Here is a 14834-nt window from a genome sequence, read left to right as displayed (position 1 = left end):
GTTTCCCATTAAGGAACTTCCTCTAGCACATATTTAACCTATATCCGATAGATTGCCATCTTGGGGAGTGGGGAGGTGAGGGAAGGGAGGGAGAAAAATTGGAACACAAAAATTTGAATTTAGGGAATGTCGAAAATTGTCTTTACATGTATTTGGAAAAATAAAATACTATTGAGATTCCTCCCAAAAAAAAAAAAGGAACTTCCTCAATCAATGCAGATCAGTGCCAGTGTTTTCATTCCTTCTCAGATGTTCCAGGGTTCTTCAGGTTCCTCAGCTGAGAACTTTGCTTCATATTTCACTGGAAAAAACAGGTCATTTGCTGAGTTCTCTTTTCTTCCTTCCTCATCTCATTTGACTTAGAAGCCTTTCATTCTACTCCTTCCTTCACTTTATGAAGAGATAACTCTTCCTTGTCGAGGAAAATCCCTTTACATGCACAAATGATCCCATTCTGTTTTGTCTAGTAGTTTGTACCCTTAATTATCCTTATTTTCTCACTAATATTTGATCTGGCTACTTCTCTGCTGCCTATAAACATGCCTGACTTCCACATTCTTAAAAACTCTCATTTAATTCTTATATATCCCTAATAGCTATTTTCTACTTCCTTTTGTAGTTAAACTGTTTCAGGAAGCCTTCTATAATTGTTGCCTTGTCTCTTTTTATTCTTCTTCTTTCCTTCCTTTTCCTTTCCCTATCTTTTCCCTTCTCTCTCTCTCTAAATTTCTGCTGTCTGGTTGTCAACATTTTCACTCAAATGAAATGCTCATTACAAAGTTACCACTGATCTCTTAATTGCCAGTACCTCAATCCTGTGTTCATCATCATTTTGATATTTTCATCTCTCTAGGTTTTTGTAACACTAATCTCTCCTGATTCTCTTCCTATTTGTCTGAAATCTTTCTTTGGGTAGATCTTATATAGATTGAGCCTGATAACCACAAATTATCACTCAAGGCTCTGTAATAAGCCTTCATCTCCCATTATCTTATTTCACTTGGTGATCTCATCAGCTTTCATAGATTCAATTATCACCTCAATGCAGATGTTCTCAACTGTACCAAAAAACTCCAAACTCTAGCTGGAACTTCTTTCCTGACATTCAGTCTCCCTTCTCCAATTGCCTATTGAATAATTCATACCAGATGTCTCATAGAAATCATCATCTTTTCCCCCCCAAACTTTCCCCTTTTCCTCATTTACTTATCATTATCAGAAGGTATTATCATTGTCACTCAAGCTTGAAATTTGTGTTGGCCTCAACGTTTCATTCTCATTCACCTATCATGTCTAATCAGTTGTCTAGTTTTGTAGTTTCTAGCTTTGTAACATCTCTTGTGTATATTTCTTTCTCTTCTGACTATGCTTCCACTCTAGAATACGTGCTTATTACCTGTTATCTAGATGTTTGATGGTGCTTTCATCTGATCTTCACATCCCAGTGACTCTGTATTCCTGTTAAGTATCATGCAAGCCCTATTCCACACTCCCAACGAATTCCTCACTTACCTTGCCCCTAACCTTTCCATCCTAAAATCTAATACCTATTCTACCTGACCCTTCCATTCTGATCTCTGAAATGCTTCTTCCATAGGCAATCAACTTTCCTTCATTTTAAATCTTGCTCTCTCAGTTCTTCCATCTGCTAATTCTTACTGAAAACTGGATTCTTTCTGTTGACATGGCCTTCCTGGCCACTCTTCTAATCCTTTGATATCTCAGTTCTCTCCCAGTGTAATGCCGGAGAAATCGAGGCAAGATAAAAATGAGAGTTTTAATATTTTATTAATTGGAGAGTATAATTGACTGGACAGGACTCTCGTCTCAAAGTATCCAGTGATGAATCTGAGAATCCCAAGTCTTTTTATAGTATTTTCAAGCAAAGAAAGAAAAGAGCAGGAAGTTTTTCAGAACCATTTGGTTCTGTCAGGATGGGGGAAGATTATAAATACTTACTAGAAGCCAGAGTCAGGATATCTGAATAAACAGAAGTAAAGATGTCAATGATATATCTGGGATATTCTTTTGGAATATTTTAGAGGGGTGTAGTGCCATAAATTCTTGAGGGCAGGAGTTAGTAGCCAGGAAATCTGATCTCCCCCTCATCTTGAGTCTCACATTAATAATTTATAGCCTTAGAGCAAATGGTCCTCAGTCTTAATGAACCAGAGGGAGATTTTACAACTAAGGGGATTGAAGGAAACTGACGTAGAACAATTCAGGGAAACTAGTGCAGGGAAACTGAGGTAGAAAAATTCAAGGAGACTGTGGCATAACACCAGGTTTCTTCCGTTGCATTAACCATTCTTTCTTCATTCCATCTTGACTTGTTGGTGAACCAATTCAACTCTATACTGTCCTTTTCTTGAATCCCTAGTTCCCTTATTATAGTGCTAATTATTTCCAGCCAAACTTCAGGTTTGTATCATTCCTGCCATTAGTCAGTTCCCTTTACTCCTACAGATGTGCTGTTAAATGAAGATGAAGAAAATCATCCAATTGTTCTGACCGGGTTCATGGCAGATTTATGTTACATAGCCTCAGCTGGGCCCTCACTGTATTCTCTCCTGGTTTTTCTTCTACTTAAATGATAGCTGACTCATTCTCTGACTTCTTTTCTGGATTCCCCTCCAGATCACTCCCTTCAGTCTAGATGTCTCTCAGGGTTCTGTTCTCGGTTTTCTTCTCTTCTTCCTTTTGTATCACTTTATGTTGGTTCCCATCTGCATAATTCCTATTTCTGTATTAATGATTCTCAAATCTGCCTTTCTGGCCCCGAGATTTCTGCTTATCTCTAATATATCTAAATCCTTTCCCCCTCCTATCTATTACTGTAGAGGGCAACACCATTCTGTTCTCAAACCTAGAAGTAATCCTGGATTCTTCATTGTCTTTTACTCCCTATGACCAATCTTTTGCTAAGAATTGTCAATTTCACCTTTGTTACATCTCTTGTATTATACTCCTTATCTCATCTGTCTCTACTATCACCTTAGTACAGGCTCTCATCTGCCTATCTCAAGACTTTTTCCACTCTCCAAGCCAACTTCTACTCATCCACTAAATTGGTTTTCCTAGAATGCAGGTCTGATCATGTTATCACTCTCTCTTTCACACTTCCTCCAACCACCAGCCTCAAGTAAGCTCTAATGGACTAGTCAGTATCTTATACCTTTTACCCCAAATTTTCAATAATGAATTTTTTCCTCTCCTATTCTTTATCTTCTGCTTTCTTAGAATGAATCTACATCGTGGCATTGGTATTTTAGTATAGGAAAAATTATTATTATTATTATTATTATTATTATTATTATTTTTGCTGAGGCAATTGAGATTAAGTAATTTGCCCAGGGTCACATAGCTAGGAAGTGTTAACAGTCTAAGACCAGATCTGAACTCAGGTCCTCCTGACTTCAGGGCTGGTGCTCTATCCACTGCCCTATCTAGCTGCCCCTAAATCAATTAATTTTTAAACTCAGTTTTTCTGGGCTGCATCTATTCTATAATAAATTCAGGGAAAGATATAATTGAGTATTACTGTATTGTAAGAATGGCTTAATGTACATATATGGATAGAGGATTATAGACATGCCACTGTTTTCTAATAAGGACCTTATGGGGAAAAACCAAACTGTTCATAATGATTCAAAGTTACTTTTAAACTATGATGATCTTTTTTTTCCAAATGAAAAATACAGAATTAAAAAAAATTCAAATGTCATTCGTATTGGTTGAAATAAAAATGAACCATTTTTTGCTCAATTTGTTAAAAAAAAAGTATCATAAAATTGCTCAGTTGTACTACATAATTTTTTTTGCTTATCTAAAAAGTTATTTTATATGATAATTCCAACATGAAACACTATACAAGAGAAAATTTTGCTGTATTAATCATCATATAATATTTGAACAATGACTTGCATTAGCGCAAAAGTCCTACAGGTTTTGAGAAAATTTCTGGGTTGATATTTCAATCAAGGATATCCATGCATGAAAAATTGCTGTGTTCCACAAAATATCAAAACATATGTTTTGTTAATATATATGTAGACACATACACTCAAGATATTAAAAGAGAAATAAATTAAAATTCAGTTGCTTCCAGAAATGCTTTATTAATAAGATGAAGCCTTTTAGCAAGGTTAAAATATAAATTTAGACTGTTTTAAAATGGTAGTTTGATGTTTTACCTCTATTTCCTCTGCCAAGGAGAATAATCTTTACCTTGAAAATAATAGGACAAAACTTTCTGAAATGGAGTTGGTTACTAAGACAAATACAGAAATAATAACAGGATACCTTTTTGCCCTTGAATTCAAGGAATGTAGCCCAGATGCACTATATCTTTGGATATCGAAAGAACTCTAGCAGATATGATTGCAGAGCCATTGCCAGTAATATTCATGGAAAAAAAAAAAAGCTATTATCAAGATGGCAAGCTCATCACATTTACAGCTGGTGAGGAGACTACAGAGATTGGATCCAAAGAAAATCTGCATAGGCTAGAGCATTGTGCTGAATGTAAAAAGATGCATAAATGTCAAGTTTTACACTTGGATTCAAATAGTACTAGTACAAGATAGCTGAAGCATGTTTTTAGAGAATAGTAGAATAATTTTATACCATTTCAGGATAAATTAAGAGATGTATCTTTTATTGCATAAGGAGGTGCTAGGCCTTCTGTAACCCTTCTGTATCCTGCCATGGTCAGACCCCATCTGGAGTACTGTTTTCAGTTTTGTTTAAAAGGACCTTAATAAACCAGAGAGGGAAACTAGGATGGTGAAGGAATTTGTTTCCATATAATATGATGAAAGCTGAAAGAATTGGGAATATTTAGCTTGGGAGAAGGACTCAGAGTGATATGATATTCAGGAACAGTAATGTGGAAAAGGGATTAGTTTTGTTTTGTTATCTCTGGCCCCAGAGAAGAACTGGGAGTGATAGGGCAAAGGAAGTAAACTTGAACTTGATGCCTGGAAAACCTAAGAATTTAGAACTTATCCAAAAAATAGAACAGGCTGCATGGAAAGGTGGAAAGTTTCCCCTTGTTGAAGGATTTCAAAAAAGTTAGATGATTACTTGTTATATTATAGTGGGGTCTTTCTCTTGGAATGATTTGGATCAGACTTTTGAAATTTCTTCTCTAAAAATTTTTGTGTTTTTGTGTAGATTCATTTAGATTTGTGAGCCAGTTTTCTATCTTTGAACCTTTGAAGCTATTTTCTTTTGTTGGGACCCATAAACTGGTTTGGTAACTAAGCTTTGAATTCATTGGGTTTTATGTGATTGCCCCATAGATTGAGACTCTAGGGAGTGATGAAGGCCTTGCCAGAGGCAGAATTCCTGAAGGTGGTTTGGCATGCCTGAATGTTCTATACAATGTCTGACATGCTTCTTCTCTACCCAGAGAAGGATTTTGATTGGGCAAAAAGCACTGTAACTCTTCTGTCCATTAATTGCTAGGCAGAAGAAATTCCAGTCCTGTAATGAGAAAGGTGTAATGGCAAAAAAGTAGAAAGCCCACACTTAAGATTTTGCTTTGTTGTAACTTGTCTGCTAATGTTTCATCAAATAATTATGGAAATGTCTGTGGAGTAGCTCATAAGTAATGAAACTGTTTATATTTTGTATATCTTCTTCTTCCTTTTATGCAAATTTAAGGGAATTCAGAAAACATGACTATTTTATTACTGAAATGTTTCTGTATTATGTAAATATTGTGCTGTTAAGTTTCCATTTTAATTCCTCTCCATCAGTGTGTTAAATACTGTAGCACAAAGAAAGACAAAAACACCTTCCTTAAAAAGGTACACAACATAATGAGGAAATACATCATATGAATAGCTGAGTACATACAAGACATATGAAGAATATATAAACTAAAGGTAATATGACAGAGCATTCAAGGGTTGTTGTTACAACTTCCCCTTCTGTAGTCTGAAGAGAGAATTGGGATGAAACAAAAAGGCAGAGATGGAACATGACGGAGGAGGAAGAGCATTTCAGATATGGGGAAGAGAGGGAGAGGCAAAAAAATGGAGTTGCAAGTAGACCAGTATAATAAGTGAATTCTAATATGTAAAACAGGAACTGTCAGATTATAAAGAGTTTTAAATGCTAAAACAGATGAATTTATCTTAGATAGTGGAAGCAATAAGGAGCCTTTAGAGCCCAATAGGATCTCATAGAGGTGCCAGGGAACATGACATAATTTGGCATCAAGTGAAAGCTTAGGCTTGAGTGGGGAGAGCCTTGCAACTAGAAGGCTACTGTGAATTCATTTTCCAACTCGATGGTTTTTTGAACTTCATGATCTTCAGAAATTTCATTATTTTGCAAGATGAATTCAACTCTGAAATTCATACCCTCAGCACCCTCTGATTGGAAGAAGATGGAGGATGAACAATGGAAACCTTTTCCTTGATCCCCTACCATTTAAGAAGGGCTGTTAGGGCATTCACTTTATCATTTCTCACCTTGTTTTCCTGAACCTGATCTTAGGAATTCATCATTCTGAAAAATGAAATTAATTCTGAAATAAAGAAAATCTCACACCTTCATTTCCCTCACATTTGAAGTTCTTCATCATCCTTTCTCTTCCCTAATCTGCCTGTTTTTCAGCTTCCTTTTATATGTTATCTTCCTTCAATAGAATCATCAGTTTGTTGACAGAAAATATTATCTTATTCCTTTCTTTGTATCCCCAGCACTTACCAGAATCCCCAGCACATAGTAGGCATTTAATAAATGTTTATTCACTCTGCTGACCAAATCAAATCACATAACCTTTGTGTGCCTCAGTTTTCTTAGTTGTAAAATGAAGATAATAATAGTACTTATTATCCTGGATTGTTTGAGGATAAATAGGACAGTATTTGTAAAGTGCTTTGCAAATCTTAAAGCATTATGTACATATCTTTACCTGCTATTATTATGTTGTTATTAGATGTGATTAAAGCTGGGATGGAATCAGTGACTTGTGCTTTGCCCCTTGAGAGGAGCCCAGTATTATACACCAGTTTCATGATGGCATGTTTGTACATGTTCTACAAAAAGGGCAATGCTCTCTTATGCTTTCCTAGTCACCAGTAGAATGAAGAAGGGCTCCATGCTTGTTCCCATGCTTTCTAGCATGAAGTTTTTAGATGTCTTCAACAAGGAAGAAAATAGCATCAAGATCATACTGATGATAAAATATTAAACTTAAAAAGACTATATGTCAAAACTAAAATAAAGGGAGAGTTGGTATGTGACTTTTTATTGGTAGATGATTGTGTATTCCATGGAGCCTTTGAAGCTGAAATGCACCAGAGTTTGAATCAATTCTCTGTTACTTGTTCTAATTTTGATCTGATAGAAAGCACCAAGTAAACAGAGATTCTTCACCAGTCAGCATCTCACTATCCAAATGTGGGACTATATATAGCAAATGAAGAAATTTTGAATTCTGTTGTAAGTTAACTTATCTTCCCATTATACTTTCTAGGGATGTCCATATAGATGATGAGGTTGACGTACACATTGCCAGAGCTAATTCAGCATTTGAAAGGTTTTGAAATGTGCGAGAATGAGGTTTTATTAGGCTACATACTAGATTGAAGGTCTGCAAAACTATTGTACTGGTTTCATTGTTGCTTGTGAAACCTTGGTAGTATATCAGTGCCATGCCAAAAAATTGGACTACTTCTATTTGAATTGTCTTATGAAGATTCTTAAGATCATCTGGCAAGATAAGGTACTGAGATCTTTTCTCACATATCTCAAGATGAGCTGCACACATTCAAACTCTACTATAGAAAGCACAACAGAGAACTTATATAAGAACTCACTTATAAGTCAGAAGAATCAGCATGAGGAAAACTGTCTCCCTGAAACTTTAGTATGGATTGTTGAGACATTGCTGGCACAATACCACTCAGCATGGTGCCAGCATCAAAAAAGGGGCTGTGCTTTATGAACAAAGCAGAATCATAGTAGCACATAGGAAACATAAAATCAGCACATCTAGAGACATCTCCATTCCAAAATTCTCATAGACAATTTGTTCCCAATCTATGGTGGAACCTTCTGAGCTTACATTGGACTGATCAGCTACAGTCAAATATTATATCTTAGCTCCAACATCATAATGTCATTGATCCTTTTCTAGTAGGAAGGACAAATAATGAAAACAATACTGAGAGATAGAGGATTGACTCCTTTATTCTAAGTCCTTTGCACTTTTGGAAAACCTCGATTAAGATGTTTTTATGCAAATACATCATTGAATTATGATTAGTCAGCCTCATAGATTACTTGAATCAGAATTCTTTCCATTGGATTGCAAAATTCTTTATAATTGCCAGATAAATATTAAGAAATGGCCTGAGACATATATAGGTTAAGTGACCTGCCCTGGTTATACAAATTTTCAAGTGTCCAGGTTTAGCACTTTATCCCTTTAGACACTAATTTTCTTTATATTTGCCTAAATTTGCCTCCTTGAAGCTTCAGTCTATGGATCCTAGCTCTGCTCTTTGTGAAGAGCTTTTGCTCTTCTACTTGGCAGTCCTTTTGATGCTAGAAGTCATCCCAATGTTCTTTATCTAGGCTAAGCATTTCCAGTTCTTACACCCAATTCTCATACAGCATGAACTCAATGATCTTCATCATGTGAGCTGTCCTATGGAACTTATACATGTTGACCAAAACATGGAGGCAGTATTGTATAGAGGAAAGTGCGTTGGTTCTGGTGTCAGAATATGACTGTGGGAAATTCACTTAACTTCCATAGACTTCCTTTCCTCATCTGTAAACTCAGGAGATCATATTCTTTTAAGCTCTGTATCTGATGTTTTATAATCCAGTGTCACAATATTTAATACAATATCCAAAATATGGTTTTACCAGGACAATGGCAAATCAGTGGAATCCTAGATTTAATAATAGAAGGCACTTTAGGGAGGATGGGATAGTCAAGAGAATACTATGTGCCTGGCACTGTTAAGTGCTTTTCAGAAATACCGTATTTGTTCTTCAGTAACCCTAGGAGATGAATTCTATCATTATCCTTATTTTATGGCAAAAAAAAAAAAAAAAAAAAAGGGATTTACTTGCCCAGGATTGTATTTTAGGCCAAATTTGAACTCAGATTGTTCTGACTCTAGGCTCAGCCCTCCATGCATTGCATTACCATTTGCCTCCCTTCTTTAGTCATTTAGACAAGTCCCTTCATTTTATAGGTGCAGATAAATAAAGAATCTGAAGCTCACAGAGATTAACCATTAAAAGTAACAAGGGTCAAGTGGAATTCCAAGCCATCACCTTGAATCTAGATCCAGTACTTCCTATTATACTATATTATGTCTTTATTACCTTCTTAGACCTGGATACTATGTTTCTCTTAATGTAGCTGAAGAGTGTATTAGCTTTATTGGACACTGTATCATACTGCTAGGTCATTGACTCTGGAGTCCCTTAAGTCCCTCTTACTTTTCCAGACAAAATAATCTCCAGCCTTACTTCTACAGCCCTTATAGAGTTGATTTTTTTGAACTTAGTCATAAAATTTTTAATTTATCCTTACAAATTTTCCTTTTATTAGATTGGGTCTAATACTACAGTTCTTTTTGAATTTTGACTGTCATATGTAAGCTCTCCTTTCAGATTTGTATCATGTCTATGTTATGCACCTTGGTATTTCATAGGCAAATTTCCTTTTCATTGTCTAGTTCTTGTTAATATTGTTCATCCCTGTTCAGAAACCTGTTATTCTTACGTTTTAAGTCATGATGGACAACTATCTGTTTACTTTCCTACTGTAGTACTTACTATTAGTCTGTGAAGGATTCCTAGTGCTTTCTGTGGTACATTCTGAAATTATGTTCTACACTAAAAGTTTCCTACATTGATGAAGGTATAAGTTCAGGCCTATATGATCTTATCACATTATATAATATATATAACATTAAAACCACATAAATATTATATGTTATATAATATATAACATAATATATAAAATATTATATAATGAAGATATCAAATGTTCATTTTATGGGCCTTGCAATATAATTTTACTGTTTTGAATAATTATAAAAGTTTATTTTTTTAAATAACATTGATAGTAATGTCAGTGATTAGACAATCCTTAATCCCAGTGCTATTTTTATGAGAAAAATAGATGAACTTCACATCAATTTGTTTCTCTTGTTTTTGTTTTTTTGTGTTTTTGAGATTTTTCTTGCTGATCTTTGTTGTGCTCTTGAGATTTTAGAGCTGGGAGGGACTTTGAGCCATCTGATACACTATTTCATTTTACATATCAGGAAAATAAAGAAAAAGAACAGTTCAGAGACTTATCTAGTATCTCACAGCTGGCTATTTAGTTGCAGACCATGATTATTATTGAACCAGTTGAGTAACTCGTAAAATAACATCAGAAATATACCCTTTTCTGTATGTAGACAGAGCAGAGAAGACCAGAGCAAATAGGTAAGAAAACATTTGCTGATAACCCAGAAAGGCTGTGACCATTTTGTCAATGAAGAATTTAATAGGATATGTGCCATAAAAGATGTCATTAGAAAAATAGATGTTACCAGAAAAGGGGATAAATTGGTAAAGTAGCAACAACAAGGGACAAGAACAAATGATTTGCCTACATAGTCCACTGGTACCTATCTGTAGTTGAGAGCTATAAAGATAATGGGGTTGTAGCCAAGGAAATTTCCATGTTGATTAGATCATTGGCAAAGATAGAATTTTTAAACAGAGCCATGTGTATAGTAGCTTGAATTTTTGACACTGATGACTATATTTGAAAATGACTAGTCTTATTTTTGTTACAGGTACATTGGGATATTCACATTGTACAGAAACAGAGGTAAGAAAAATTTCCTGAATCTCCAGAAATAATAATAAGCCTGCCTATTATCAGAAATTTTTGAAAACAATAACTTTGTAGTAATTTTTAGATTATGATGCTGAATGTTACCATATTTGATATTTCATACAGCTTCTCTAAATATGCTTTGAAATATGGTTTTTCCCCCTCCTTTTCCCCCCTCCCCTCCCCTAGATAGCAGGTAGTCCAATACATGTTAAATATGGTAAATACAATATGTTACCTTGCTGCACAAGAGAAATCGGATCCAGAAAGAAGGTAAAAAACAGGAGAAGGAAAACAAAAATGCAAGCAAACAATAACTCTAAAGAGGGGAAATGCTATGTTGTGGTCCACACTCATTTCCCATAGTTCTCTCTCCTTGTGTAGCTGATTCTCTTCATTACTGAACAATTAGAACCAATTTGGTTCATCTCATTGTTAGAGCTATGCCCATCAGAATTAATCATCATATAGTATTGTTGTGTATAATCTCCTGGTTCTGCTCATTTCACTTAGCATCAGTTCTCTCCAGGACTCTCTGAAATCATTCTCTAATTAATGGGCATCCATTCAATTTCCAGTTTCTTGTCACTACAAAGAGGGCTGCCATAAACATTTTTGCACATACAGGTTCCTTTCCCTTCTTTAAGATCTCTTTGGGATATAAGCCCAGTAGTAACACTGCTGGATCAAAGGGTATGCACAGTTTGATAACTTTTTGAGCATAGTTCCAAATTGTTTTCCAGAATGGTTGGCTATGTTCACAATTCCATCAACAATGCATCAGTATCCCATTTTCCCCACATCCCCTCCAACATTATCTTTTCCTGTCATCTTAGCCAATCTGAGAGATGTCTAGTGGTATCTCAGTTGTCTTAATTTGCATTTCTCCAATCAATGATGATTTGGAGCACTTTTTCATATGACTAGAAATAGTTTGTTTCTTCATCTGAAAACTGTTCATATTCTTTGACCATTTATCAATTGGAGAGTGGCTTGATTTATTATAAATTTGAGTCATTTCTCTATATTTTGGAAATGAGAAAGCTTTTTATTTTCAAAACATAAGCATGGATAATTCTTCAGAATTATTCTTTTGTTCCAATTTCCCTCTGTTCCCCCACTGCCTTCTCTAGATGGCAAGTAGTCCAATATATGATAAACATAGTAGAAATATATATTAAATCCAATATATGCATATGTATTTATACAGCTATCTTGCTGCACAAGAAAAATACAAATTAAATACAAATCAAATCAGAAAAAACTGAGAAGAAAATAAAATGCAAACAAATAACAATAGTGAAAATGCCACACTTAGTTCCCACAATCCTCTTTCTGGGTGTAGATGGCTCTCTTCATCACAAGATTATTAGAACTGGTCTGAATCATCTCATTGTTGAAGAGAGCCATGTCCATTGAGACTGATCATGATATAAAAATCATCTGAAAGTTGGACCTGGAAGCATTTTATAAGAATAGTGAAAAACTGTATGGTGATCCTATTGTGAAATTGTTAATTTTGTGTTTTTCCTTTATAGGAGCTCTTTTTCTTCTGTATTGCTTAAATTACAAGGATAAAACTAAAGTAGGAAAATACAATCTTGAATTATATCTGTGTATCTATATTTTTGGTTATAGCAGTTGTATACTTCTTATAATACAGGGCAATACTAGAATTTTTATTAATGTTGGCACCTAAAATTTTGCAGATAGCACTAAATGGTCTTTACTTTCTTTCCATTTTAATTTTAGAAAGTAAAAAACTTTATTTTTAAGATAGTTCTTTTTCATAGTAGAAAGTGGTTTTTTTATTTTCTTTTTCAAAGTATTTGGTAGCTCTGGAAATCATTAAGTAACTGGCAAGTCTTGTTCAGAGTTGAAGATTTTATGGGTTTTGGGAAGTTTCCAGTTTTTTGATAGGTTCATTGCTTGCTGAAATATACAGGACACTTGATAGCCCTAGTACTTGTTAAAAATATACTTAAAATTATACTTAGCCTGGTTTTTACTCTTTTTTTTTTTAAATAGCTTTTTATTTACAAGTTATATGCATGGGCAATTTTACAGCATTGGCATTTGCCAAATCTTTTGTTCCAATTTTTCCCCTCCTTCTCCGCACTCTTTCCCCCAGATGGCAGGTTGACCAATACATGTTAAATATGTTAAAATATAAATTAAATACAATATTAGTATATATGTCCAAACAATTATTTTGCTATACAAAAAGAATCGGACTTTGAAATAGTGTACAATTAGCCTGTGAAGGAAATGAAAAATGCAGGCGGACAAAAATATAGGGATTGGGAATTCTATGTAGTGGTTCATTGTCACTTCCCAGAGTTCTTTCACTGGGTGTAGCTAGTTCAATTCATTACTGCTCTATTGGGGCTGATTTGGTTCATCTCATTGTTCAAGAGAGCCATGCCCATCAGAATTGATCATCATATAGTATTGTTGTTGAAGTGTATAATGATCTCCTGGTTCTGCTCATTTCACTCAGCATCAGTTCATGTAAGTCTCTCCAAACCTCTCTGTATTCATCCTGTTGGTCATTTCTTACAGAACAATAATATTCCATAATATTCATATCTGGTCTTTACTCTTAATGTAGGTGAATTTTGTTTTGTTGCTTTGTTTATTTGAAGACTCATCATGGACAGTCTTTTAAATCTCCTTTTTCATTAAGTTCAGTACCATGTCTTGCTCTCATACTAAAGAATTTCATCGAATATATTGATGCTCCCTCAAATACCTTGACATTAGTTTTTCAGTTTGCTTACATGGACTACTCTTTTAGTCTGCATCTTGTCTATGCACATAGAGGGTTCTACCCTTGATGTTGCCATTATAAACTGTTCCAAATCCTTGTTCACAAACTTTGATATCTTTCATCTGATCATAATTTATCATATAATGTTGCCTTTTGCCTTAAGACTATTAACGTTCTTTATCTTTACTGTAATTTTATTTCCTAGGCTATTATGTCCACTCTGGTCTCTCCTCTATTTCCTAAGTTTATTCCTTAGTTTTAACTATTTTCACTTTTCCTGTTTGCTTTTGAATCCTTTGTCTCCTATAACACCTTGCTAAACCTGATCCCTGTATTATTCCCATCCTATATCTTGCCTAATTCTATTCATGTACTGCTAAATGGAATCAGAAGAAACAGTGAAACTGAATTTATACTGGTTGGAACCTTAACTGGGCCCTTACTACTTCAATGCAAACATTTTATCCTCCCTTATCAGTTTGCTATCCTATTTTATCATTTTATAGTTCTCCTCCCCTTGGAGGCTAAATTATTTGAGAAAGCTGTTAGTTGACTCTCTTTCCCACTCTTTTAAACTCTCTGCAATCTAGATTCTGACTTTATTATTCAATTGAAATTGTCAATTCCAAAATTACCAGTAATCTCTTAATTACCAAATTTAAAGGCTTTTTATAGTTCCCATTCTTTTTGATTTTGATCCTGGTAATCACCTTCAGCTTCTGAATATTTGGATTTTCTTGACACTTTTTCACTGGTTCTCCTTCTATCCTTCTGACTCTTTCTTATTTTGCTGGTTCTTTTTGATTCACTGCAGGTAGGATATGTTCTTCAAGGCTTTTGTTTGTTTGTTTGTTTATTTGTTTCTTCTCTCCTCCTCTCCCCCCTCCCTCAATTATTCATACTGTAAAGCTTTGGTTATCTGGAACATTCCATCATTCCATTTAAAGAAAACAATCACAAAAAAATGATTTTGTATTAGAGATTTAAATAAAAAAAGTTTTTCTTATAGACATAATTATAGAGATTTAAATAAAAAAAAGAATATGTCTTATAGGAGGTACAGAGAAACCTGAGCCTCTGTGTATTTGTTTTTAATGTATAAAATTTTTTTTACAGAGTTTTTAGGAAAGTGCTTTGAAGTTAAATGCATTTTATATATGCAGTTTATTATTTAACTCAGTCTCCTTTGTT

The 14834-nt window shown here is 34.5% G+C and overlaps 1 protein-coding gene across 2 annotated transcripts in view; it reads left to right on the top strand.

Moving 5' to 3' along the window:
- SPIRE1 (spire type actin nucleation factor 1) overlaps positions 1–14834 on the top strand; it is a 191921-nt gene that overhangs the window by 14408 nt on the left and 162679 nt on the right. For both annotated transcript variants that reach the window (XM_051970489.1, XM_051970488.1), the window contains exon 2: positions 10833–10867. In XM_051970489.1, coding sequence (XP_051826449.1) covers positions 10833–10867 — 35 coding nt within the window. The remainder of the gene's footprint in view (positions 1–10832; positions 10868–14834) is intronic.

Source organism: Antechinus flavipes, chromosome 1 (assembly GCF_016432865.1).
Source record: "Antechinus flavipes isolate AdamAnt ecotype Samford, QLD, Australia chromosome 1, AdamAnt_v2, whole genome shotgun sequence".
Lineage (NCBI taxonomy): Eukaryota > Metazoa > Chordata > Mammalia > Dasyuromorphia > Dasyuridae > Antechinus > Antechinus flavipes.
The sequence above is the reverse complement of the archived record's forward strand: the minus strand, read 5'-3'. Positions and strand labels throughout refer to the sequence as shown.